This window comes from Phyllostomus discolor, chromosome 8, assembly GCF_004126475.2.
Source record: "Phyllostomus discolor isolate MPI-MPIP mPhyDis1 chromosome 8, mPhyDis1.pri.v3, whole genome shotgun sequence".
NCBI classification, from domain to species: Eukaryota; Metazoa; Chordata; class Mammalia; order Chiroptera; family Phyllostomidae; genus Phyllostomus; species Phyllostomus discolor.
The window spans coordinates 71,723,848-71,747,609 of NC_040910.2; the positions used below are offsets into that span (position 1 = coordinate 71,723,848).

Genomic DNA, 23,762 nt, shown 5'->3' on the forward strand with positions numbered 1-23,762 from the left:
TTGCCCAGGCGATTAGCGCCCGGGGGCGGGGCTCCGCTGGTGGACGGCCGAGAATCCAGGCCTGGGAAGGGTAGGCTAAACTTTGGTGGAGGAACCAGGAAGCGGCGCTGGATTTGGGTCCTACCCTTGAGGCGCACCATTTTCCGTGTGGAGTATCTATTTGATCATTACAAGTGTCAGCACCTGGCCCGCCTGGTCAGGGCCAACATCCTGCAAATACCTTCCGGGACTCATAAACAAGGGCAGAGCCAGAAGGCCGGGGCGGGGCTTAGAGCATTCTTCGGGACCCGGGCAAGGAGTGGGAGCATGCGTAAAGAGGGAACTTTAGGAAGTCGATTAGATGCGGGGCCCCAGGTGACCTAACAAGAGACTGCCTCGGTTTGCTCTTCACCCAACTAGCCAGTTCGTCCAGATTCCAGCACAGAGATCTGCACGTAAGGAACACATAGGGATTGGTGGTGGGTAAACTGGTTCAGGAGAGGAAAACATTATTTGCTTAATGAGGAGCCCAGGAGTTGTAAGGCCAGGTGGGGGCTAGTGAAGGGTCTATGAGATGAGATTCAAAGAAAATACTCCAAGCACTTGAGGTCACTAGAATCTAGATGCCTGGATCCCTAAGGGGTTCAAAGGCCAAAGAAAGAAACAAGGGGAATGGGTTGTTGGACTGTTCCCAACTAACAGGAAACCTAGAGGTTACATAGACCAAAAAAAACTGGGAAGAGGGAGGATGGGCCCTACCAGCATCACCTACCCCTTCCTTCTTCAGTGGGACCGAAACCCTTTCTTCTGTCCCTCTAGTAAAAACCACTTCCTAACCAGTTTATGATATCACGGTTAGATAGACTAGAGACAAAGAGACAAGCCATGACCACAGGGACAGGGAGCAATCTGTCCCTCCTACCCAGTTCTCCACCTCCTATAGCACTAATGGCTTGTCTTCCTGTTTCTTTGTAATCCAAGCTCCCTGGGACCCTGATCTTGAAACTTGGACTCAAGGATTTATCCCGATATGTGAGGGATGGGGAGGGAGAATATGTAATTTAAAAAAGCATACTGACTCATAATTTTATATGTGGGAAATATAGTCATACCCCAATTTTTTTTTTGGTAAGTGGAATCAAAATTTTGGGTGATGGAGGAATAGACCAATGATGTAGAAAGTGGTGTGGCGGTGTAACAGTAGTCAGGAGCACAGTCTTTAGAATCATAGCTCCAGCCTTGGCTTCATCACTTTTTAACTTGGCCAGGATATTGAATCTTTGTTCATTTCCCTATCTGTAAATTGAGGATAATAATAGCACCTACTTTTTAAGGTTGTCAGGGGAGTTGAATTAGAAAACCTAGGCACTAAAATGTTTAGTTTAGGGCCTGACATGTAGCAGGAGTAATATTAGCTGGTCTCATTTTCAACAGGGGATAAACTGTGGTAGGAGGAGAAGGAAGGTTTTAGTTTCCAAGTTTCTTTCCTTCTTTATTTTTTCTTCTTTTTAAAAATCTAATCCAGGTCACAGATTTTAAAACACTGAGAAACACAACCACAAACTAAATGCTGGAAGGAACTGTAGAGACCATGTTAATGGACCTATTTCACAGATGAGTAATTCAAGTCCAAAGGGAGGTAACTTATCAGAATTAGTGACCTTCCACCCTCTGCCCACAAGGTAGAACAGAGCTGTGCACCCAGGACACACACAGGACAGGGGGCAGCGTGGGAGAGAAGCATACACTGGGCAAAGGATAGATTCCAAGACACCATTGCTGGGGGAGGGTAGAGTTGGCATATTGGCTCTAACCACACAGCCTTCTCACTGCCACCTCCAGCCCCTATTGCCCTCATGGGACCCAAGTTCTATGCATTTCTTTTGGTGGTGATGGTGGTGGTAGGCGGTATCCCAGCACAGACGCATCCCCCAGTCTCTTAGTATTATTAGTGATTTCCTGGTTTCTCCCTGCCACCTCCACATTTCATGCAGGAAATGACTTCAGAGCAGCAGGATGCAGGTGGCTCCGGAGAAACTTCATGAAGTCACTGGTTCCTACACAATGAGTCAGAAAGCAAGCGCAGGGAGGGGAGAACATGGGCCATTTAAAATGTCTGGTGGAATGGATGTGAAATCCAAGATAGTATCCAGGAGGGTAGAACCCTCTTTCCCCAGCTTTCCCCAGCCCCTAGACCCCCCCCCCCCGGCCCCCCAGGCAAGAATCCAGGACACAGCAGGCTGCACAGAGAGGCTTCTTTATTCCATGATTCTAATCTTGCAAGATCTAACATCTCCACCCCTAGGCACTCTCCACATGCCCATCCAGTCTGCTTAAAAAAAAAAAAAAATCATGGTTCCTTTTCACATCTCCTGTTTCCCCTCTCTCCTGCAGGTCTGCAGTGGAAGAAGTAGCTTTCTCACCAGTTCCCAACTGATAGCCACTAGTGTGGATCTATCTTGAGGAAGCTCCCCACAGATTCAAAGTGCTTCTTACCCTCTTCCCCATGCCCCAAACCAAACAGGCTGCAGGGCAAAAGGGGAAGGATTATAAATCAAGGCTTCAGAGTATCATCTAACATTCCAGACCTCCAACCAGTTAAGAGGCAATTCCATTCCTAACATTCTGCCTACTTGGCCTACACCAGAGACTGCACCCCTCGACCAGCCTCTTAATTCTACTTGGATATTTTGGTTCACTAGAAGGTCCATCAGCCGATCAGTCTTTTAAGTCTCTTAAACCTTTAATCCCAACAGTAATCCCAATCATAATCCCAAACTATAGCAAACCCAAAATGGAACTCAGCCCCTTTACTTTCCCTGTGGAAGGTTCTATTGCATTCACTGGTTCTAGACAGGAATGCAGTGATGGGAAGACCGGGTCACAGACCCAGCTTTTCTAAAGTAAGAAAGTTAACAAGCACCTGTGACTTCTAGAGGCAAAGAAGTGGAATCTAGACATTTGCCAGAACATGTCCAAAAACCCACTGAAGGAAGAAGGAGTTTGTCTCAGGTAGAGAAAACCCCAAGAAACATTCAAGCTCAGACGCCTCTGCCACAAAGAACTAACTGGTTTAGCAGAGATAAAGAGTTTTGTAATTCTCCCCTAGGTCATAATATTCTTAGAGACTGGGCAGAATCAGAAAAGCCAGCATCATCTCTAATAAGGAATTTCAGATCTCTTCCCCCATGGAGGGATCAACTCAGTGCAAAGAACAGGCCCTAGCGGGAGGGTTGTGGGCTCTATCATGACAGGCACAGCTGAGCCCAACCTAGCTGAACAGATGAGTGGACAGTTAGGGGTATAAGAAAAAGCCTCTCCAATCATCTTTCCAGTTCCAAGACTGACAAAGTCTTCACACCCACAGCCCCAAGGAGGCATCTGTATTTCAGGTGCACCATAAAGGTTCCCATAACTCATGAAGAACAGAGAAAAGTCTGTCCAGTTCTAGCCTGCTAGAGAACATATAATATCCAGAATAACAGAGAGGGTTCCTGACCCAATTCCACAAACCCACACGTTCCCAGTGCTACCCTAGAACAAATAAAGGTTCCAGACCTAGAATTGGAGGGGCAGGACACAGAGACCCCTTTCTCCATTTTAAACAAACCAACAAGCAAACAAATAGGAGAAAACAATTCTGAAGAAGTTAATGGTGATAATAATAAACACTTAAGCCAAAGGAGACAGCTAAGTGCTAATCTCTGCCTGCAGAGCTGTGACCTCACACTCTGTTTCAGGTCACTTTGATCACACTGTGGAAGAGGGAAGTGGGAAATGCAAAAGAATGGAGGCCCTGGTGCCACCCAGAGGCCTCAATAAATTATATTTACAGATAAACCAAATGAGATGAGGGCTCCAGCCTCTCCTCTCTCCCCCAGCTCCTAGCTTGCTCTCTCTTCAGAAAAAATTTTGATTGTGGGGAAGAGGTTTTGACCAGCAAAACAGAGGCAGATCAAGTCGGGATCTGCCACCCCTGCTCTCCCCAGTAAGAAATGAAGGTGGTGGCAGTTTCTAAGAACAGTGGGGCCCTGCACACCTCCATGCCCAAATCTTACAGAGAAGCCAGGCATGGGCGAGCAGCTTTCCTGGCTTCCAGAGTGACTTGGGTCTGGGCTGTCGCTCAGCTAGGGCCCCCCCAGAATGTGGTAGTGCACTTTGGTGTTGGTAGCAGCTCCGTGTTTCTGGCGTAGATGCAGCCGTAGTTGACTCTTGTGTCGGAAATGCAGGCCGCAAGGGTCACACTGTGGGGGAGAGGGGGCTGTTCAGATAGCCGGGTCAGGTCCCTTCCCATCCACGACAACCTTTTAGGTGTTGAGTGAGGGAGAATTGTTAGTTCTCTCCAAGAGAAGCTTTTCAGTCCTCCCAAGTCCTCAGGGAGAGGCCAAGGACATAGGCGTTTCCCTCTTCAGTAAAGGTATTTCCATCCCTTAGCTCCTCTTCAGGAGCTAGCGTCCAGTCAAGGAACCTAACCTCTATACCTGCCCATTGCTACCTGCAACTCTGCCCCTTACTCACAACCCTTTTCTAGTCCCGTCCCTTACGCACTGGGACGCTTTCAGGACACCGCGGGTTTAGAAGCGCTCTAGAACCTCCAGGCTGGCTCCTCTCCGGGCCCCACCCCTAGGTGAATGGGAAGTAAGTCTAAGGCTTGGGTCAGGCCAGGTCCGGTACTCACGTGGTAAGGCTTCTCCCCCGTGTGGATACGAACATGGCTTTTGAGGGTCTGTAGGTGGCGGAAGCGAGTCCCGCAGGTGGGGCAAGGATAGGGTTTCTCCCCAGTGTGGATCAGCACGTGTGCGCGCAGATGCGCTACCTGGGAGGGGAGGGAATTTCAGACAAGTCCTCTGAGAAAGACAGAACCCTCCCTAAACGGTCCACGCAAATTTGCCTTTGAACCACTTCTGAGACTGGCTCCATACCTGCACGAAGCGGGAACCACAAGTCTCACACTTATAGGGCTTCTCTCCCGAGTGGATGCGGCTATGCGTTTTCAGGTTAGCGGGACGGTTAAAGCGGGCTCCGCAGATGGAGCAGTGGTAGGGCTTTTCCCCTGGAGGCAGGGAGAAGCAGAGGTCAGAGACTCTGCCCAAGACCCCGGTGAGCAGGAAGGTCAGGATTGTCTCCTCCCTGCTCCTCGCCTACCTGTGTGCACCGTGCGGTGACTGGCCAGGTTGCCCTTGTAGCGGAAGGCAGACCGGCAGAGCTGACACTTGTAGGGCTTGTCCTCATCACCAGGAGCTAAGGGGTCCAGCCCCGATGAGCACCCAGCCACAGCCTCACAGTTTTGGCAGCTGAAAAATTCACTTCCTGGGAAGGGGGGTGGGTGATGACAACAATACCAGGGAATCCTCAAACCAAGTAGTAGCAGGTTTTCTTTTTCTCAATTTACTGTTAAGACTTCTGGGGCTCATTTTACTTGCTGATGGTCACATGGTTAGTATGAAGGGAAGCCAACCTGACTCCATTCTTGTTTGTCTGTCTCCAGAATACTCTGCTAATCTCTTCAATAGTAGTGGTGGTAGGTGGAGGTCCCTAGTAGCAGGTGGAGGTTTCTGTTTCTCTCTCCTCTCTTGCAGCACTCTGAATGACAGCTTACCAGAGAGGCCCTGGCGAGCTCTAGGCTGACCACTCAGCCCTGGATTGTGGTGGGCCAGAAGTTTCCAAACACTGCTGCTCATTGGAAGCTTTAAAAAATACTGATGCCTTCCCAATATGCCAAGGTTGCAAGTTTGATTCCCAGTCAGGGCACATACAAGAATCAACCAATAAATATATAAACAAGTGCAACAACAAACTGAGCAATCTTTCTCTCTCTCAGATAAGTTTTTTAAAAACCAGAAGAAATACTGATGCCTGTCTTCCACTTCTAGATGTTTTAATCAATGGGGTATGACCTAGGCAATGGGAGTTTTAAAAGCTCCATAGATGATTCTAATGTGCAGTATGTAATTGGAATTGGCCTTGAGCAGCCACAAAGGAAAAGCCCAGAAAAGGGTAAAAGGAGGTGCTCTTACCTGGTGGCAGGTGAACTTGCCCAGAGGGTGATGATATAGTGGCTTCCTGACCCTGGGGTATGAGATGGGGGGTATTGACTGGAGCCCCACATTTAAACTGTACAGTGGCAGCAGTTGGAGAGAGCCTAGGCAGGGCAAAAAGTTAGGAGAGATTATGTGGAGGGGAGCTTTTCTGCTAGAGAACTTGGAGCAAAATGCCTACCCTCCGGAAGTGAGCCAGCACTCACCAATGAGCCATATCTATTTGTGCTGCCAAAGACCCGAAGCACTGAGTAAGCCTGGCCTCTGGCCAGCTTCCTAAGGTGGGCTAGTGTCTCTGGAACCCACCCACTCACTCCCTGCTCCTGATCAGCCCCACCCACAGCCCTCTCTGCCTCCTGGCTGAGGCTAGCCACTACAAATTCTTGGGGTTCCAGTTCCCGTACCTGCTCTGGGGACCAGGAATGGGTCCTTCTTCACTGCCACTGCTGCTGCTGCTGCTGCTAGAAGCCTCGTCTCCACTGGGGAGCCCAGCTTGGGGGAAAAGTTGACCAGAACTCCTCTCCCCCACCAGGCTCCCTGCTTGGGAGGCCTGAGAGTTTAGCACGATGAACTTGTATTTTTTCCAGTTGCAGGCCTTGGGGTCTGGGCTGCCTGGACTGGGGGGGCCTTGACTGCAGCTGCGAGACTCAGTAGGTGGGTCTGGGTGCCCTTCGGAGCGCCTGGGACTGCCTGGTGGAGGGGCCGTTGGGGGCGTGGGGGGTTCTGCCTCCAGGGGCCGCGGGGAGACGCCCAGAGGTTCATAGCTGGGAAAAGTGGGATGGACATTAGTGCTATTTCCTAATCTTGGCCTCTGCCCTTGACACCTGGGATACCAATCACCTCATCCATGAAGAACACCAAGCTGGGGCTCCTCACCTGGCCTGAATGAAGCGGTGGCATGCCTGGACCACATGATCCATCTGCAAGTAGGTGGCGGCCGCAAGAACAGCTGGTGCAGTGGCCGGAGAGAGGCGTAGGCGCGAAGTGTACATGAAATCCAGAAGAGGAGCGAAGCCTCCGGCTTCGGGACCCCCGGGCAGAGAGAGCACATCCACCCCAACGCCTGCACGGCCTCGGAAAATTGAATAGAAGAAGCCACTGGAGAAAGGGCAGATAGGTCATGTTAGGGGCTAGGGAACCAAGGCAGGTAAAGTGCCACTATAGAAAGCCACGCCCCGTGGAGAGCCCCGCCTCCTCCCCACTGTCACCCCGCCCCCAATTGCAAGACGCTCCGCCTCCTGCTTCTGAAAGGCTGGGCTTCAGATTCCCTCCCAAAGAACTTATGGCTCCGCCCCTTTCGTATTTGGTCCCACTCCATCCCATGAGGCTCCCCTCGAACCTGCAGGCGATAAGAACTGCCTTGTGAGCTCGAAGAGGTTGCCCGCCAACCAGAAGCGTGACGTCAGTGAGTATCCCGCGCAGGCGCAACTCGTTGAGGTTGCCGAGCACGTCGGAGGAGTGGCGAGTGAACTCGCGGACATATCCCAGCGCCCGCTCCGGCGTAGCGGTGGAACCCATCGCGACGCAGGCCTGCGGGAGCCAAGAGATCCAGGCAGTCCTAAGATGCCTTCCGTTCAGCAATTTGCCTCTTCCTCCTGAGGTGCAACTGGAGCCACCCCCCCCCCCGCCCACCCCGGGCCCGGGCTCACGCAGCCTCACTTAATTCATCTTATTCTTTCTGCCCTCGACCGCACCATTGCTCGCTTTCCTCCTCTAGATTCGAAGGCTCCCACACCGCGGTGTTGATGGCGAGGTGGAAACTCCGACCCACAGCGCCCTTAGTTCGACTCCTAGTGCCTTTCCAGCACCTCCCCCCTCCCCCCCCAACTTCTCTCTGCTTCACCACGCTCCTGAGTCCCAGGTGCCCGACTCTACCTGGAGACCCTATTGAAGTTCCCTCCCCTGAACCACGAATTCTAATACCTACTATAAAGTCCTGAAGCCCTAGCTTAGCCCAATTGTGGGGCCTCGGTCTTCCTACCATGAACAAACCCCAACCCTCTTCAGGGACCCAGGAGTCTGGCTCCCTCAGCCTCCCGTTCTTACCCCCGTCCTGCAGGGGCTGCGGCTTCTCTCCTCAAGGGGGTGGAGCCTCTCTCCCCTTTTGGCCTCGGCTCCTTTATCTGGCCGGGATGTCGGGGGCGGGGGTGGAGGTGGGGTGAACGCCTGGGTCTGTATCCTTCCTTCCTCCGTTGCTCTCCAGATGGCGAGCCCGGGGCGGGGTCTCGGCTCTAGGGCGGGACCTCAGAAATGCTGGGTGGTCGTAACCTAAGGAGTCTTGGGTCACCGAAAGTGGAATCATCGAGTTTGGGACATTCGTATTGGGGAGAACGTGGGGGATATCCAGAGTAGAAATGTGGATGACTTGGTCGTGTGGGGGGTGTGGCTGGGACAGCGAACATCGGTGTGTTAGCCGTTGAAAAGGGGTGCAAAGAGCCTGTTGCAGGACAAAAAATACAGCAAAAACTCCCTTTCCAATGTACGGTATTATGGGACAAAAAGGAGAGCCCAATGAGGCACCAGGTTTGGGGAGGCAATAGTGGGCTCCTGTGGAGTCCCAGACAGCAGGAGGGGTGGTGTGAATGACAGGTTCCTCTGGCGGGGCCTACCCAAAGGGGACTTTGATCGGGCGGGGTAGGGAAAGGGCGGATATGATTTCTAGTTTGTTTCCTTCCATTGTCCTGTGACCGGACGGCTCTTCCAGCTGCTTCCCCTCGAGGAGGTGGGGAAAGTCCCGGGTGGGAGCCGAGAGACGCTCAGGAGACCTAGGCGTCCGGACTCTCGCTCTCGCCTCCCTTCAGAATCCTTTTACGGACCCAGAGAGAGAGAGACTCCCGCCCAAAGCCCGCTCGCGCTCCCCCAATCCTAGCCCACTAGGGAGGGCACCCGCCGGTCGGCTATGCTAGGAGACTGGCGGGACGCCGGGGTCCAGCGCGGCAAGCCGGCGAAGCTCGACAATGTTTGGCTTCTTCCACGAGGGGGCGCACGAGCACTAGCTTCTCCGCGCCGGGTCGCTTCCACCCTGCTGAGAGGGGTCCGCACTGACTGGGGCTGAGGATCAGTTCGGTCTGGACGGCGGAAATCTTCCTCCTCGTCCTCTTGGCGCTTATTTATTTTGTCCCTCTGTCTCCTAAGAGGGAACTAGGGTTGGACAGAGGGAGGGAGAGTTAGGCGACAGAAGTGACTTTCCTCCGAGGCTGGGGTTCCTACCTGGGGTGAGAAATCCGACGGTTTGGGAGCAAGGGAAATGGGTGGGACAAGGAGTGGGGTCTGAACCCTGGGAGCACAGGGTTTTCCTTTCTAATTAGTCTAGACACTATTATCTGTCTTTAGAGGTGAATTTTAAGAGAACATTAATATGAAAGTTGGGTGGGGTGAACAAAGAAAAGGGATAACAGGGCGATTCTCAGGATTAAAGAAGGGAGAGAAGGCAGGAGGGGCCTGATGACCCTAATTTTAAGTCCCTGATCTGGGAGGTAGGCTCGGGTCAAAACTGGGGGCGGGGGACAAGGTACATTTGGGGAAGGGAGGCCAGAGCTAAATCCAGCTGCAAAGCAGGACTTGGATTTGGGTTTAGGAGTCTTCCATTGCCCAGGAATGACTGACCATTTCCTGTGGAGTTGCATATCTAGGCCTGGGGCCTGCACCTTCAGATTTGGGGGTGTCTTTATCTGGATGCACATAAGAACTGCTGAGAAACTGGAGATTCGGGACCACTAAGGATTTGGACCGTTGGTGGCTTTTGATGTGAGGGTTACTTTGATTTCTGCCCAGTGTGGAGCTCCCTTTGGTATCAGGATGGAGTTGATTTTGTGTTGTCTGGCCAATTGTGGGGTGCATGTTTATTATGGGATATTGAGTTAGTTTGATTATTCTGGGCACTGGGCGGGGGGATACATTCAGGCTGGAGGGCAAATGGTAAGTTTGAGGCATGGAGGTGATTTTGAAGCTACATTAGTTTTGGGGATTCTGACACTCACAATTTGGAGATTGTCATGTTGAAGTATTAGAAGAACCTGCTAGGTGTTCTTGGGGAAGTGGATGAGGGTTTTGTTTTGAGGGTTTCATAGTCATTGGTATATACAGACAATCTAATTTCAAGTACAGTAGTCATGCTTATTCGGGGGGACACATTAAGTTTTGGGATGCCATATAAGTTTCAAGGCTCAAATCAGATTAGAGGGGACATGAAATTCAATTTAGAGTCTTTTATTAGCTTGTAGTGGAACATAATAGGGACCTGGGAGTGTGTGTGAAGGTCTTCTATGATTGTGGCTCCATGAGGGTGAGCAAAGCTTTACATTTGAATGTTGTGGAAACCCATTCTGAGAAGGCGAGACTCCTGCGTATGTGCAGATAGCCAAGAAGCTTTTTCCAGGGGTAGACACAAGACCAGGGCCCAGGGTAGGAAATTAAAGTTTTGGAGTGTCCTTATTTTGGGTTGTTTTGCAATGATTTTGGTGAAGCTGAGGGATGGATCATAAGGTAAGATTGATTTGGGGGTTCACTTTGGAGCATGATGCTGGTTTGGAATGTGCTTTGGTTATAGGTCCCTATCACCCCAGATTCTAGAAATCTCTTTGTTTAGTGAACCTCAAATATGCCCAGGAATGGACAGGAGAAATTTGGAAAGGGAGTGTATTTCTTCTTATTTCTATCTGGGCTAAATAGATCTAAGGGAGAAAAAGTGGTTTCAGACTCCAAACCCCAATTTCTTAAGAGAGGACACCTCAGTTTGTGAGAAAGTGAAGGAAAATGGGGTGTCTGGTGGACACCCCTGACTAGGTCAGTGCTGTTGGAACTGTGGCAAGGCGAGGTGGTGGTGGGGGTACAAGGAGGTAATTCTTGTACCCTGGTTTTCTGGGATAAGAGCCCCAAACAGAAAGCAGACAGAGGACTGGCAATGTGGGTGAGATGTGGGGGAGGGGTTCCTCACGGCAGCAGGGGCTAGGGGGTCAGCAAGGCCAGCTCTGCACGCTTGGGTCCCTGTTCTGTTCGGCTCTCCTCCCCTCTTTCCCTCCCACCGCCCACCCCCACAACCCAAGGGAAAAAAACTGCCTGTGCAACAGCAATGGCAGATTCCAATCCTCCAGGCTTTCCTGAACCACCACGGAGACCAGCCAGGGGGGAGGGGAAAGGAGGATCGGGCTTTTCTGCTTCCCTAAGACTGGGGCTATGAGCTTGACCTCCTGGCCCCTAGCCCTTCGAGGAGTGACCCCCGGTCTGGAAGCCAGGTGTCCTGGACCCTAGCCCCCGAGCGGGGGGGCCTGGAGAGACGAGGAGGAGGGAGGAGGGAGTGACTTCCAAAATTGGCATCGGGACAGAGCAGGGCTGGCGGGAGGCAGGCGAAAGACGGAATTTTCCTGAAAAAACGGGGGTATCTGAGGACCCCAAATTTGGGGAGCTAGTCCAGGACCGTCCTGCCAACATCCTAGATTTTTTGGGGATTTTTTGGGGCCCCCAGGACCCCTCTAGATGGGGTGAGGAATGTAGTGTTGGGGGAATCTGACTGGGGCATTGCAGCTGCCTCTCCCGCCGAGTTGGACACGGATGGGCTGGGACGGGTTTGGGGGGGTGTCCCCAATTCTGACTGGGAGTGAAGGAACCCCCTTCTGAGCTCTCTTGTGGGGGTCCCCCCTCCCTAGGGCACTCCCCACTCCCTGAGCCAGCCGAGAGGAAGGAGGCCGGCGATGCGACTGGGGCGGCTCCTTTCTCCTGCACCCCAAATGTGAGGGATGCACCCCAAATTTTGCTCCCTTCAAAATAGGGGACCAGGATCTCAGGGGAGAGTAGCTGAGGTAAGTGGGGAGGAAAGTGTCCCCTGTTTTCAGGAGAGACGTGGCGGTTGGGGGGGAGGTTTGGAGGTGCGTGCTGGGGTGGGGTTGGCTTTGTCAATCTTGGAACTGGGGGGACATTTGGAGAGGCTTTCTTTTATGGCCCTAAACTTCAGTCCCCCAGATGAAAACCAAAGGCTGAGACCAGAGAGCCCCCCAACATCCCCAGCCGTTAGTAAAGTGCTTGATTTCTGTTTCACCCCCACAAAGGCTCTGCCGAGGAGGGGAGCTGGGGGCAGCTGTTCAGTTTGGGGGCCGTGGAGGGTGGGATGAGGAGCAGGAGACCTTGGCAGGATTTGATGTAGGGGAGACAGGGGTGTCAAGGGTGGGGGTCTGGCATCCCCAGGGCCTAAAAAGACTGCTTACACCTACCATCTTACATCTTTTTGATTGCTAAGAGTTTTGGGGGGTGTGTCTGAAGGGAGGGTGGTAAAGAGGGGGATGGAAGGTGGGAAGATAACTTTTGGATTTTAGAGGATATTATTTTGATTTTCGGAAGGGACTTTGGCCCTTGGATTTTTATTTCTGGCGGGTGTTTTGTAAAAACCAAGTCCTGGGCAGGAGAAAGAGGCTGAGGGAAGGCCTAGGGTGGAGGAGGGGAGAGGCATGTTTGTCTCAGCTTAAACGTGGCTTTTTGGGGTGGGCCCGCCTTCCTGGGCCTGGTGGATGGGCTGCTGGGGGTTGTTGCGCTGGGTGGGACTTGAGTCCTGGGGGGCCATGGAGAGTGGAACAGAGCTGGGGTTGAATACCTGGCCCCCAGGTCCAGATGGCCCTCTTCCTGGGCCCTGCTGCTCCCCTTTCCCCCCGGGCCTCCATTTCCTGCCCTTGGCCTCCATCTTGTGGCAGGCCCAGGGCAACTTCCGGCCCCCCTCTCCCAACCATGTTCCGGCCCCACCACCTCTGGATTGCCAACTTCCAACCCTGCTGTCCTTGGCCTCCTCTCTCTCCTTGCTTTCTCTTGGGTTCTGACCCAGAGAGGGGAGGAACGGACACAGGAAGCCTTGGGTCCCTGCCCTTGCTGACTCGGGGAGGCAGTCCCTTGGCCCCCCATAGTCATTCCCTATTTCCTCCTCCTCTGACCCCACCCTAGGGATCCCCTGAGCAGTTTCTACAGAGGGAAGATGGTTCCAGTCTTATACGGCAGACTCACCCCTCAGGCCTCTCTCCTTCCATTTGCCTGCTCAGCTCCTAGCCCTGGCTCTTGTTTCCCCCAACCATTCTTGGGGCCATGTTGCCTTCTATGCCTTCTCTATCTCCCTGCTCTCGCTGGTGGGGGTCTTCCCAGCAGTCTCATGCTCCCTTCCTCTCAACCCACCCCAGTCCTGCTCCCGCCCCAGCAGCACACTGTGGTTTGTACGGCACTGTGGCCACGTCCAAACCACACTGTGGTGTTAGAGCGAGGGTGGGGGAGGCACCGCTGAGGCTTGGCCCCGGAGGCCACCCTGGAGAAGCGACACAAAAGACATCTGGGGCCTTCTTTCGAGGTTGGGGGTGGGGGCTGGGGGAAGGGATGTATGAAAGCACTGGAAACGGCCCCTCTAAAATCCCCAGGTCAGTCACCCAAATACTGACTGCTAGAGACCCTGGAAGTAAGTTCTGCCTCCAGAGAGCAAAGTGCAGTCTTTGTTCCCCACACCCAGCTCCCCTGGCTCTAGCAGCACAGAAATATTGGCACTGGGAAGAGTGTCTGCCAATATTGGCTGAGCTGCTCCAGGCAGGGTGGTGAGAGCTGCCGAGGAGGGTGAGTCCCCGGGGGCTAAGGAGAGAGCAAATGGTCCCTTGTACTCCAATAATGTTAAGTGACATCACCGAGCTGAGAGGGAAATCTTTATTGTTTTCTGTATAAAAATGTCCATCAGGTGCAAATCAAAGGGTTGGGGGCAGATGCTTATACGGGAACAGCACGGGGACAGCCCCAGCAGTCTTTTGACCCTCTCTCATGTAGGCCTTGCTCAGAGTCCTCGGTGATCCACAGCCCCAGGGTGCACACTGAGAGGGGTCAGAGGCGGAAGGCTCAGCGAGACAGCAGAGGAGGATCAGCAAAGGTCATGAGAAGGCCAGAATCCAGGGTCAGGCTGTCTGGAACAGGAAGTAAAATGGGCCGAGATGGAGCGAGCCCCAAGTATGCCTCCAAGACATTTCCTGCCTCCCCAAAGCCCCCAGCTCTTTACTGCTCCAACCACCTGCACTATGTATGAGAACCTTCTCTTCCAAAGCCCCTGTACAAGGGAGGGGACTCCTACTAAGACCCTCCCCACCATCCAAGTGACACTTCCTCCCCAACCCCTTCTTCAGCTGGTGTGGGAGGAGAAGGACTCCTACCCTGGTCGAAGTTGAGTTTCTTGGAAGGAGGAGTTTCTCCTAGCCCTTCAATATCCACCAGGTCACTGTTGGCATCCGAGTCGTTCAGAGCACTCAGGGTCACATCTGGGAGGGGGGCATAAGCTAGGTTCTAGGTTCCCTGACTGTGGCCCTGGCTTCCCAAAGCTTCAAGCTCTCCCTCCCTCCCCCACGCCAGCCACTCTCTGGGAACCTTCACTGGGAGAGGAAGAGAGATTTGTCCTCCTTTGACCCAAGCCCACTTCTCTCACTGAACCTCAGGTGGGACTTTAACCCCTAGGCAGCAACTCCCAGCCCTCACCAGCTTTCTGCTTCTTTATGGGGGGACCCCCAGCCTCAGGGACACAGGAACTGCTTAATGGAGGGGCAGCTGGAGGAGGCGACAAGACACCAGATGCCATTTTCTTGGGCCCTTTCTTGGGTGACTCAGTTGGAAGGGGGACACCAGAGTCTTCATAGACTTTGCGCTTCACAGTGGCCTTTATCTGAGCCCTGAAGAGAAGAGAGAACAGGTTAGAGAGTTATCATCAGAGAGACAGAGGGAAGGGGGGGGGGGGCAGGGATAATAGGCCACTCTGAAGGGTTACTACTGGGGAGCCCCCTCAGACCCTGGATAAGAATCCAAGTTAGGGTCCCAACCCTCTGGTAGGGTCTCATTTTCCTGAAGCTTTTTACTCACTTGGAGAAGATGGAGTGTAAAGAGTGAATTCCCTGAATTGTGTAGTGGGAAGGGCCCATCTCCGAATTCTCTTCTGGGAGAGAAGTATGGATGTGAAAGGCTAACAGGTAAGCCTTGGTGATCTAAAGGTAGATTCTGATCAACTAGTTCAGAATCACAGTATCCCTGGAAACATGGCAGCAGAGTCTCAAAAGGTTTGTGTAAATAACCAGGCAAGTCCCATTACCAAATTAAATTACTGGGTATCTCAGGCAATCTAAAATCAAAATCTTGGAAGGGCCTGACAACCATACTATTTTAGACTTCTGACCAATTGTGACTTTTTTTTTATCTTTCAGTCCCCAAAGGGATACTAACAGAACTAGCAACAAAGTAGCAAGGATGTTGAGTTGGGAGTTCTGAAGAAGATGGAACAATGGGTATAGAGGAAGAAAGCTGCCCACCCCCCTTTCTCTACCAGCCACCCCTCCCTCACACTGTCCGTTCCTTGATGACACAGCTGATGTGATTAAGATCGTCCCCAAACCGCTTCACAGCAGCCCTCAGCATCTCTATCTCCGTCTCCGTCCACTTGGCACTGTCAGAAGGGGAGAGGGGAATATCCAAAGTGGGAGGAGGAGGGGTGTGGAGCCAGCCCCCCAGGCAATGCGTTCCACAGCAGCTAGCCTCCTCCCCCTAATCCCTGGGTCCCCTCCCATGGATCCAAAAAGAGGTCCTCCTTAAAAGCAAACAAACAAACAAACAAACAAACAAACAAACAAAAACACTTAAGACCCTGTGGGACCCCAGGACCGCATGGTACTACAAAAACCACCACCTTGTAAGAAAGCCTCCTACCCATCGTGAAACAGCTGCTGTAAACTGTCCACTGAAACTAATTCAACACGGGGAGCGGTGGGGAGGTGGGGTGGGGTGGCGTCTAAAAAACACAACTCCTGAGCACAGTCTGCTGCAATGTGAGGGAATTCTACAGGATTTGGGGTGGGTGGGTAGTGGTGGTGGTTTATGGTCTGCAGGTTCAGGTTTTGAGTCTCAGTCTGTGGTTTTACCTGTCATTCACTCAACAATCATTTATTAACACCCACTCTGCGCAGTGCCAGGCACAAAGGCAAACTAAAACTAACATCTGTCCTTGTCCTAGAGAATGTCCGTGTCAAGTGATCGAGTCCAAGCGTCCGCATTCTGCGTCCACGTCCCAGCCCAGGCTCACGTACCCCGCGGGGGAAGAGTCGGCCACGGGATGCAGCTGCATCGTCAGCTCCCCAAGCTTCGTGAATGCGGCTCCCGCCGCGGAGAAGATCTCTCCGACCTGGGGGCGGGGCAGCATTACGGGGGGCCGCAGCACACCCCCGCGCCGTCCCGCCTGGAGCCCCTAGCCCCACCCCAGGTTCGATTCCCGCCCGCGTTCCACCCGCTTCCCGCCCCCCACTCTCCACCCTAGGCGGAAGAGCCAGGAGCTAACGGGGTGGGAGCGAGAACGCCCTCCCGTGGCCACTAGAGAGCGCTGTCCGCAAGGCAGGTCGAACCTTTGTGGACGCTGACGTCATGGCCCCGTGCACCTCCGGCACGGAGACAGAGACGCTGCTGCTGCCGCCGCCACCGAGCCGGGGCCAGAGAGCCAGCGGATAAAACCGCTCCGACCCGTGCAGGAAGTCCCACCCCCGCCCCCGCAGCTGATTGGCTCAAACTGGGCAGCTCAGTGCTTCATCAGCTGCAGTTACGCCGCCTCAGCGTCAGGGGGGGTGGGGTGGGGAGTGAGAGACCTCGCCTCACTTCCGGTCCGGCTTCTCTCTACTTCCGTGGGGGAGTTTGAGCTCCCTACTTGAGGCGGATATCCAGCCCAAGTGCCCGTCTCTCCCAACGCAAGCACAGACACAAGGCTTAGGAGAACAATTTCTCTTTATTGTGAAGGTACGGGAAAAGGCAAGGGAGCCGGAAGGACAGATGACAGTCAGCCCCAGCCTCCCTCCACTGGAGCCGGGCTCCAGAATGGGGTCATGAGAGGGTAGGGAGAGTCTTAACTAGAAGAGGGGGCTGAAGAGCGTAAATGCGACCGAGCTCTATCGCACCATATATTCCTTGCGCTTATTGAGCCGAACTTGGCAGAAAGAGAAGCCCCCGAGGAGGAGGTAAAGGCCTGCAGCGATGAAGCAGTTGTAGCTGACTTGCTCATACAGGTTGTATATGTCCTGAGGGCCATTCCTAGGGGTGGGGATTAAGCAGAGAAGTGTCAGAAACATAATAGCTGCCAACATTTACTGAGTACTTACTGTGTGCTAGGTACGGGTTCTAAGTGCTTTTACATGTATTATCTTGTTCAATCTTCTCCACCCTATGAGGCGAGTTCCATTACAGCATCCACTTTGCAGAGGATGGAGGCACAGAAAAGTCAAGTAAAATACTTAAAGAAGCCACAACCAAAGTGGTGGGTTTAGGATGGTTGCTGAGGTTTGACTCCCAAGACCAACAGGAACTGTATGTTAAAGAGAGCAGTTCTCCGCACCCAGTTCCTTAGCCACTTGGGCCCGAAGCATCCTGCAATTCTGACCACAGGCTCAGCCACCTCCCACCTACTCCCAGCCTCTCACCTCACCCACCTTAACTTACTCAAAATCTTTCTCCGTGAAGGGAACGTCCTCAATTAACACAGCGGAATGAACGTTGAAAAAGATTCCGAGCATTATCTGAAAACGGAATGGGTAGGTTTGACCTCAGGCACCCGCCTTGGGTCACTCCCTAAACTACTTCCACTTCTAATGTTGCCACAACATCTGGGTTTGAGAATTAACAGAATGAGCTGGGATTAGTGGTGGCTGTTGTTGAATTTCTACTCAGTCACCCGAATGAGGTGGTGACAAAGTTGAGACGACTTGGCTGGGGCAAGGGCAGGAATAGCGTGAAACCCAGGAACCCAGACAATTCTCCTCTCCAGGGGCGTCATTATCACGGGACAGGGCAGAAAGAATCAGGGGGAATCCGCACTTAGTTTCTTCCTGGAGTGGGGCGGGTGAAGTCCTGGGGAAACGAGGCCCCAGCTATCCATTTCAGGAATAAGCGCTCCCATCGCTCCACGTCCCTCCATTCAGTTTAAGCATCTCTCAAGAACCCAGCTCTTCTTCCTCTTACTCTGAGGGGGTCTCCAAATTTACCAGCCCGGGATCCCATTCCAAGCTCCAGCTCCCTCCCCCACTACCCGCCCTACTCCAGTTCCCCATTTCTCAATCTCTTCTGCCTCGTTCTCCAGCGGCTAACCAACCATCCCCTCCAGCCTGCCTGCGGCTTTCTAAGACCTGGAGTCTCCTAGCCTTCCAGCCCTCCAACACCAGGGCCCCTCAGACCCTCTGCAGTTCTCGTCGGCCAGTCCCCTCACCAACATGATCACTCCCCAGGCGCTGAGGACGATGCCGCAGGCGGCGAGCTTGGGCCCACAGCACAAAAGCGACGCCATAAATGATTCGGGGACGGCCCAGATATGGGCCAAGCAGAAAGCCGGTGAAAGGAATCCCCGATTTGCCGGAGTAGTAAAACCCTGCCGGATTCTGGGCCTGATACTGCTGTAAACCAAAGGCCCTGAACGTCGGCTAAGGGGCGTGGCCTCGGGCCGAACTTTAGTGCGGGTTGGGGGGGGCGCCCAGACCGGGAACCTGGGCGAGTTTGGCTCCTTCCCAGACTTTGACGGTAGAAGACGGTCTGAAATCAAAGTAGTCTTACAGAAGTCTGTTACTGACCCAAGTAGCTGGGGCGTGAATATTGCAGAAGCAAGGGCAAAAGGATTTTTGGTTCCTCCCTCTCCAGGTTGGAATGGAAAGAGCCAGCATGTCACATGACCCAGTTTGGCGAGTCACGTGACAGTGAACCCCAGTAGCTGGTGTTTAGGGTAGATTGGAGGTTGCAGAGCTCCTGGTAACCTTGGCGTTGGGCTTTTTGTACCAGAGAATTAGAATTGATTTTCCCCTTACATACTGTAGTTTCGGGTAGTATTTTGTGATGAGCAAGCGGTAAGTGATATACGGAATTAATGCCGAGAGAGAACTCCTGTATCTCCTCTCATCCCTACGTTTAAAAATAGATGTTCTGACACTGAAAGGAAATAGGGGATCCTTCCTGAGCTCAGGCGTGCTGCCGTGGCTAGAATGCTTTAAAATTGCGAAGGATTCTTGGCATTGGAAGTACTTAAAAGTAACATTTCGTTACCAGACATGGAATACTAATGCCTTTGGATGCCAAATCCAGGAAAAATATGGGCATTAGGAAAAGCCTAAGGAAAGTGGACTCTAAGCTGTGAATGTGAGTGGTCTGCTAAATGTACTGGAGGAAGAAATAATACGCAAAATGTCACTTTGCTTCCCTATTGTAAACTATGGAAACGGGTTATAGGTCTTTCAAATAAGATAAGGTAAAAGATTTAAAAAATATGAATAGGTCATCGACTCCAAGGGAAAAGTTTGTATACTTCTGTGGTAAGAGAGCGGTTTGTGGTCATTATTTAGGGAAACGGGTGTTGGAAGAACGCGGCTTTGCTCTCAGCATGTTGTGCCCAGTCTAGTGAAGGCAAGTATCATAGCGTGATTGAGAGGGATGGTTTTGATCCCAAGACCCTGAAACTAGACAGGGAAACGGTGGTTAGCATAGCTTCGTGGTATTTTTCCATTTATTCCATGCGTATTCTATAAAGGATAATGAAAGAGAATGTTGAACTGGGGTTATGTGTAGACTCCTGTGGACTAAAGGGGCTGGGAAAGTGTTCCTGAGACATGAATTTCACCGCTCTTCTGTTTAAGACTTTGGGGAAGGAAGCCGAAAGTTTGCATTCTGCTCTAGGAACACCATTCTTATTCCAGGACATTTTAGGGCATAGGTGTGTGAATAGGAGGAATAGGGGTAGAGGGAAAGTTGTCAAAGAACAGAATCAGGAATTTTTAAGTTGGCCACCAAGCACGAAGTCTAGCTCCTGGGAAAGGAGAATTAGTGAGGAAGTTCATTTCTCCAAGGAATCCTTCTCCACCCGCCCCTGAGAGCATTCTCTGGATGTTTGCAAGTCGGGTCAGTGCCTCAGGCTAGAGCAGGGTACCCTTCTCCGGGTACTGCCACCAAGGACCAAATTCAGCCTGCACCTTGTGCACATTTCTTTAGCAAAGCACAGTGGTTTTTATTTGTTTGTTGCATTTTTGAATGGTCGACTAAACCAAAAGAAGACGTATTTGGTGACACGTGAAGTTCATATTTCACTGTCCATGAACAGTTTTATTGGAACACAGTCACTCATTCATTTCACACTGTCTGTGGCTGCTTTTTGCTACAGCAGGAGAGTTCAGTAATTGTGACAGAGACTGTGTGGCTGACAGGACTTTTAGGATTTATAATGTTTTAGGATTAGGAAAATTGTTTTTATATGGGTTTTTATAGAAAAGGTTGCTGCCCCCCCTGGGATAGCGGGATACTGATGTAGAGGATTTAGTTTTGAGAGAAAATAGAGCCTTAGCAGCAGACACGTAGCAAACCATGAAATTCAAAACAGAAGTGGCAATCCTGGAGCTGATCTGAAGTTTTTGGGGGAGGGGGGCACCTTAGAGCTCAGATAGTGACACTGTTCTCTATGTGGCTGGGCTTTAAGTATTCGTAGGTTAGGTCAAGTTGCTCATTCCGCGCTGTAATTTCCCTTTCCAGGTTTTCCAGATCTGTTTGGAACTGCTTTAGTACAGCCTCGGCCTTGGAGTCTGAGAAATACTTTTCTTTGTGATGCCCCAGAGGCACCTAAGATAGAGCAGAGGATCAGTCAGTCAGTTTCTTGTTTGAACAGAGGCACCTAGAGCCTAACCCCTGACTTGCATGTTTCCCTTCCATTGGTATTCCTCTTTGCCTAGGGTCCTCTCTTACCATGTCTGGCTGGCGTCGACCCAGATGCCATGTGATGGCCATTTGAAGACAGGCCTTTTGGACATCAGGTAGTGAGCCCATCACTGTGTCCATTGTCACATCTTCCTTGGTGGTGGGTGGGGGCATTCTCATTGTGCACGGGGCATTAGGAACCCAGGCATACCAATCCAGCTGGGGGAAGAAAGTACAACCCTAGGTTCCTGGTGCTTAGGGTTTGACCCCCACCACTTCCTTGGGGATTCCAAGGTCCTGACACTTGCTTTCAGGGACCTGGACTTTCAGCTGTTCATACCTGGCCCTTGTTGATGGCCCCGTGCTGGGCGGTGCACGTGAAAACACACATGGTGAGGAAATGGCAGAGCTGATTTTGGGACTGGAGGGAGACAGGGAAACCTGGGCAGGAAAGGAACTGGATTTAGAGGCTACAGCATGAGAAGAGAAAAATAAAGATTGATGTCTTAGAGCTTCTGTATTTTGGAACTAATGGGTTCATTTATTCAAATGCATTTACATCAGACATAAGTTTCATATCAGAGTAAATAGTCATTGTTATTATGGGAGGGTACGGAAAAGATTGAGTGATCCTCTGCCTTAAAAAGTGGTTAAGAATTTAGGGCTGCTTCCTCCTATTCTCAGACGTGGAATTACAAGTGCCCGAGTTATAAGATGAAGAACGAGAGAAGTCATGGACTGCCCTGGCTGGATAGCTGGGTTGGTTAGAGCATCATCCCAATGTGCCAAAACTGCACATTCCATTCCCAGTTAGGGCACAGACAAGAATCAACCAATGAATGCCTGAAGGAGTGGAACAACATATTGATGTTTATCTCTCTTTTCTCTCTTTCTTTGTCTCTGTCTCTCCCTTCCTCACTCTAAAATCAATACATCAAAATGAGAGAGAGAGAAGCCATTGATTTCTAGTGTCACAGCAGGACAGGCTTCCCACAAAGATTATCTCAGGCCACTCATTTTACAGTGGAGGTGGGGACTCAAACCCAATAATTCTGTCAGTTAAGTGGAACAAATATAACCACTCCCTTTTAATAGACTTAAAAAAAAAAAAAAAGGTCAAAGACCAGAGAATAAACTACTTGTCAGGACACACTTGGGAAAAAGCAGAGGCTGATCTTCAACTCAGTTCCTGGCTGCTAATCTCAGACAGTTTTTAATTTGATCACATTTCCTCTACAAGTCTATTGGGAAAATTAGGCAAAGGTCAGCTATGAGAAGTGGGGGAAAGAGAATGAGAGGCAGTTAATAGAGGTTAAAGTGAACATGTGAAAGTTTTATTTTTCCACATGTAGTAGATACTAGTTGGGGAAAAGATGGCCAGACAGAAGAAGTGACTTTTGAGGCCACGTGGAACCTAAGGGATACTATTGAGATGTCCTAGAGAAAGTTTGGTTCTGGGAGGGTGTGGGTGTTGGTCTGGCGCACCCTGGCTCCCCAGGGCGTGGCCATAATGGCTCCTCCGTAAATGTCTGTAGTTGTCTCACAGAGGCAGAGGTGTTGGGGTGAAGTGGGAGGAGCAGGGACTGAAGGACGGTTTGAAGCTGTCCAGGTTGGCTTGTGTGTGTGAGGGAGAGGAGAATGAACCCAGGAGAGCTCAAGAAAGGCTGTTTCCTTCCCAGTGATTAATTGTGGGCAGAGGGCACTAAAGCTAGTGGCGAGGTCCTAAGCTAATGCTAGATCCTAGCAAGGGTAGGGGAAGGACACATTGGCCGAAGGAATGTGAGCCCAAGTGACAGGGAACCAAATGTGTGTGAATTTGAGGCAAAGTACGTACAATCTTGAGTTTGCACCTAAAAATGACCTTGCACTGTGGCGAAGTGTGCCTGGACCCTCTGTGTGTGCTGGACAGTAGCAGAAAGAAGGGAGGAAAAATTGAGTGAGTCATTGTGGGCCTTGGTGGAAAAACTTTCCCATTCATATCCTCAGGAAGGAAAACAGATACCATGACGATAGGTATGAGCCCCCATGCTGTGGCAGGGGGCATCTGTGACTAGGCAAGGGGGATGGACATAAAGGTTGATGGCCAGGGCCTCTGAGGAGGATAATCCTTGTGCTTCTGGAATTGTCCTGAGTCCTAGGAGGTGGGAATGGGATCCAGATGCTTCATGTGTGGGGGGAGAGGGGGTGGTGAGGTTGGGGTCACATCCCTAGAAGGGCAAGACTCACAGGGTCTCTTAGCAGAGTGTGGGAGACGCTCCTTTCTGTGGGGAGGGATCTACCTCGGTCTGGGCCTGGCACAGCCCCACCTCAGTGATCTCCCGGCACCAGGCCTGCAGCTCAGGGTCCCCTCTCACGACATCATCCCCGTGGTAGAAGAGGTGGACAATCCCCTCCACATATCTGCCCATAGGAGAAGGGGGTTTTGCTCCTTGAGAGCAGAAGGCTGTGGCTTCTTACCGCCACTCCTTTCTGTGGCCTCTAACAGACTCTTACTGTGTCTGAGTATAGATCCTTCTAGACTTGCCTTTTGGGACATTCCCCAGCTCTTTCTACACATTACTGGAGAAAGGAATGAAACATGGGCCACTGCTTCTAGAAATTCTCTGTACATGGTTGATAGCCATTCTTCTTGATAAAAGTCCTGATTTGTCCAGATCCCTCAGCCTCCCCATGCGCAGTTGTCCCGGCCTAGGCTGTCTGCTCCCATCTTCGACTCTTCCTTCTCAGGCCCTACCCACCGAGTCCTCACTGTTCCTCACCTCTCCCAGAACTGACTGCTCCGCCTCTCCTGTCTGGACCTTGTTTCATGTTCCTTTTGCCCCATGCTGACCTCAAGCCAGGGCCCTACTCTCCCTCCCCCCAATACCCCTCCATTTCTCAGCTCCCACCCTCACCCACCGGGCAGTGATCTCCCAGACCCGTAAAGCATCGTGGGCATAGAGGGCACTTGAGATTCCCAGCAGGCCCCGGTCAGCCAGATCTTCAGGAGGACAGAGGGAACGGTAGGTCAGCTGAGCCATAGCCCGTTGGAGCAGCTGCACGTGGCCCCCACCGCCTGTGCTA

The 23,762-nt window shown here is 51.9% G+C and overlaps 4 protein-coding genes and 2 long non-coding RNA genes across 12 annotated transcripts; 2 read left to right on the forward strand and 4 right to left on the reverse strand.

Moving 5' to 3' along the window:
* Nucleotides 1-326: 326 nt before the first annotated feature.
* LOC118502103 lies at nucleotides 327-2,503 on the forward strand. Its single transcript, XR_004904778.1, has 2 exons — nucleotides 327-434; nucleotides 2,374-2,503. It is a non-coding gene; the product is annotated as an uncharacterized LOC118502103 (long non-coding RNA).
* Nucleotides 1,484-8,203, reverse strand: BCL6B (BCL6B transcription repressor). Of its 3 annotated transcripts, none has more exons than XM_036033154.1 (9): nucleotides 8,064-8,203; nucleotides 7,357-7,547; nucleotides 6,894-7,115; nucleotides 6,422-6,781; nucleotides 5,997-6,121; nucleotides 5,125-5,289; nucleotides 4,902-5,032; nucleotides 4,658-4,795; nucleotides 2,222-4,223 (listed from the first exon to the last, which is right to left on the reverse strand). In XM_036033154.1, the coding sequence occupies exons 2-9, from the start codon at nucleotides 7,533-7,535 to the stop codon at nucleotides 4,107-4,109; spliced, it is 1,437 nt and encodes a 478-aa protein (XP_035889047.1). In that variant the 5' UTR covers nucleotides 7,536-7,547; nucleotides 8,064-8,203; the 3' UTR covers nucleotides 2,222-4,106. The 3 variants fall into 3 exon arrangements, with proteins under 3 accessions (XP_035889046.1, XP_035889047.1, XP_028390342.1); XM_028534541.2 differs by having other exon boundaries at nucleotides 7,941-8,133; XM_036033153.1 differs by lacking the exon at nucleotides 2,222-4,223 and adding an exon at nucleotides 1,484-2,036 and having other exon boundaries at nucleotides 7,357-8,137.
* A 3,301-nt stretch (nucleotides 8,204-11,504) lies between these two features.
* LOC118502105 lies at nucleotides 11,505-15,403 on the forward strand. Its single transcript, XR_004904779.1, has 2 exons — nucleotides 11,505-11,815; nucleotides 15,209-15,403. It is a non-coding gene; the product is annotated as an uncharacterized LOC118502105 (long non-coding RNA).
* Nucleotides 13,666-16,542, reverse strand: C8H17orf49 (chromosome 8 C17orf49 homolog). Of its 4 annotated transcripts, none has more exons than XM_028534609.2 (6): nucleotides 16,397-16,542; nucleotides 16,085-16,179; nucleotides 15,346-15,447; nucleotides 14,493-14,683; nucleotides 14,174-14,278; nucleotides 13,666-13,926 (listed from the first exon to the last, which is right to left on the reverse strand). In XM_028534609.2, exons 1-6 carry the CDS (start codon nucleotides 16,415-16,417, stop codon nucleotides 13,922-13,924), a joined length of 519 nt encoding a protein of 172 aa, XP_028390410.1. In that variant the 5' UTR covers nucleotides 16,418-16,542; the 3' UTR covers nucleotides 13,666-13,921. The 4 variants fall into 4 exon arrangements, with proteins under 4 accessions (XP_028390410.1, XP_028390409.1, XP_028390412.1 ...); XM_028534608.2 differs by having other exon boundaries at nucleotides 13,666-13,930; XM_028534611.2 differs by lacking the exon at nucleotides 15,346-15,447 and having other exon boundaries at nucleotides 13,666-13,930.
* A 209-nt stretch (nucleotides 16,543-16,751) lies between these two features.
* RNASEK (ribonuclease K) lies at nucleotides 16,752-18,453 on the reverse strand. Its single transcript, XM_028534390.2, has 3 exons — nucleotides 18,241-18,453; nucleotides 17,478-17,554; nucleotides 16,752-17,072 (listed from the first exon to the last, which is right to left on the reverse strand). Exons 1-3 carry the CDS (start codon nucleotides 18,316-18,318, stop codon nucleotides 16,931-16,933), a joined length of 297 nt encoding a protein of 98 aa, XP_028390191.1. The 5' UTR covers nucleotides 18,319-18,453; the 3' UTR covers nucleotides 16,752-16,930.
* A 1,634-nt stretch (nucleotides 18,454-20,087) lies between these two features.
* Nucleotides 20,088-23,755, reverse strand: LOC118502104 (polyunsaturated fatty acid lipoxygenase ALOX12-like). Of its 2 annotated transcripts, XM_036033163.1 has the most exons (5): nucleotides 23,598-23,755; nucleotides 22,979-23,099; nucleotides 21,040-21,140; nucleotides 20,748-20,918; nucleotides 20,088-20,624 (listed from the first exon to the last, which is right to left on the reverse strand). In XM_036033163.1, the coding sequence occupies exons 1-4, from the start codon at nucleotides 23,717-23,719 to the stop codon at nucleotides 20,876-20,878; spliced, it is 387 nt and encodes a 128-aa protein (XP_035889056.1). In that variant the 5' UTR covers nucleotides 23,720-23,755; the 3' UTR covers nucleotides 20,088-20,624; nucleotides 20,748-20,875. The 2 variants fall into 2 exon arrangements, with proteins under 2 accessions (XP_035889056.1, XP_035889055.1); XM_036033162.1 differs by lacking the exons at nucleotides 22,979-23,099; nucleotides 23,598-23,755 and having other exon boundaries at nucleotides 21,040-21,528.
* Between the last annotated feature and the right edge of the window lie 7 nt (nucleotides 23,756-23,762).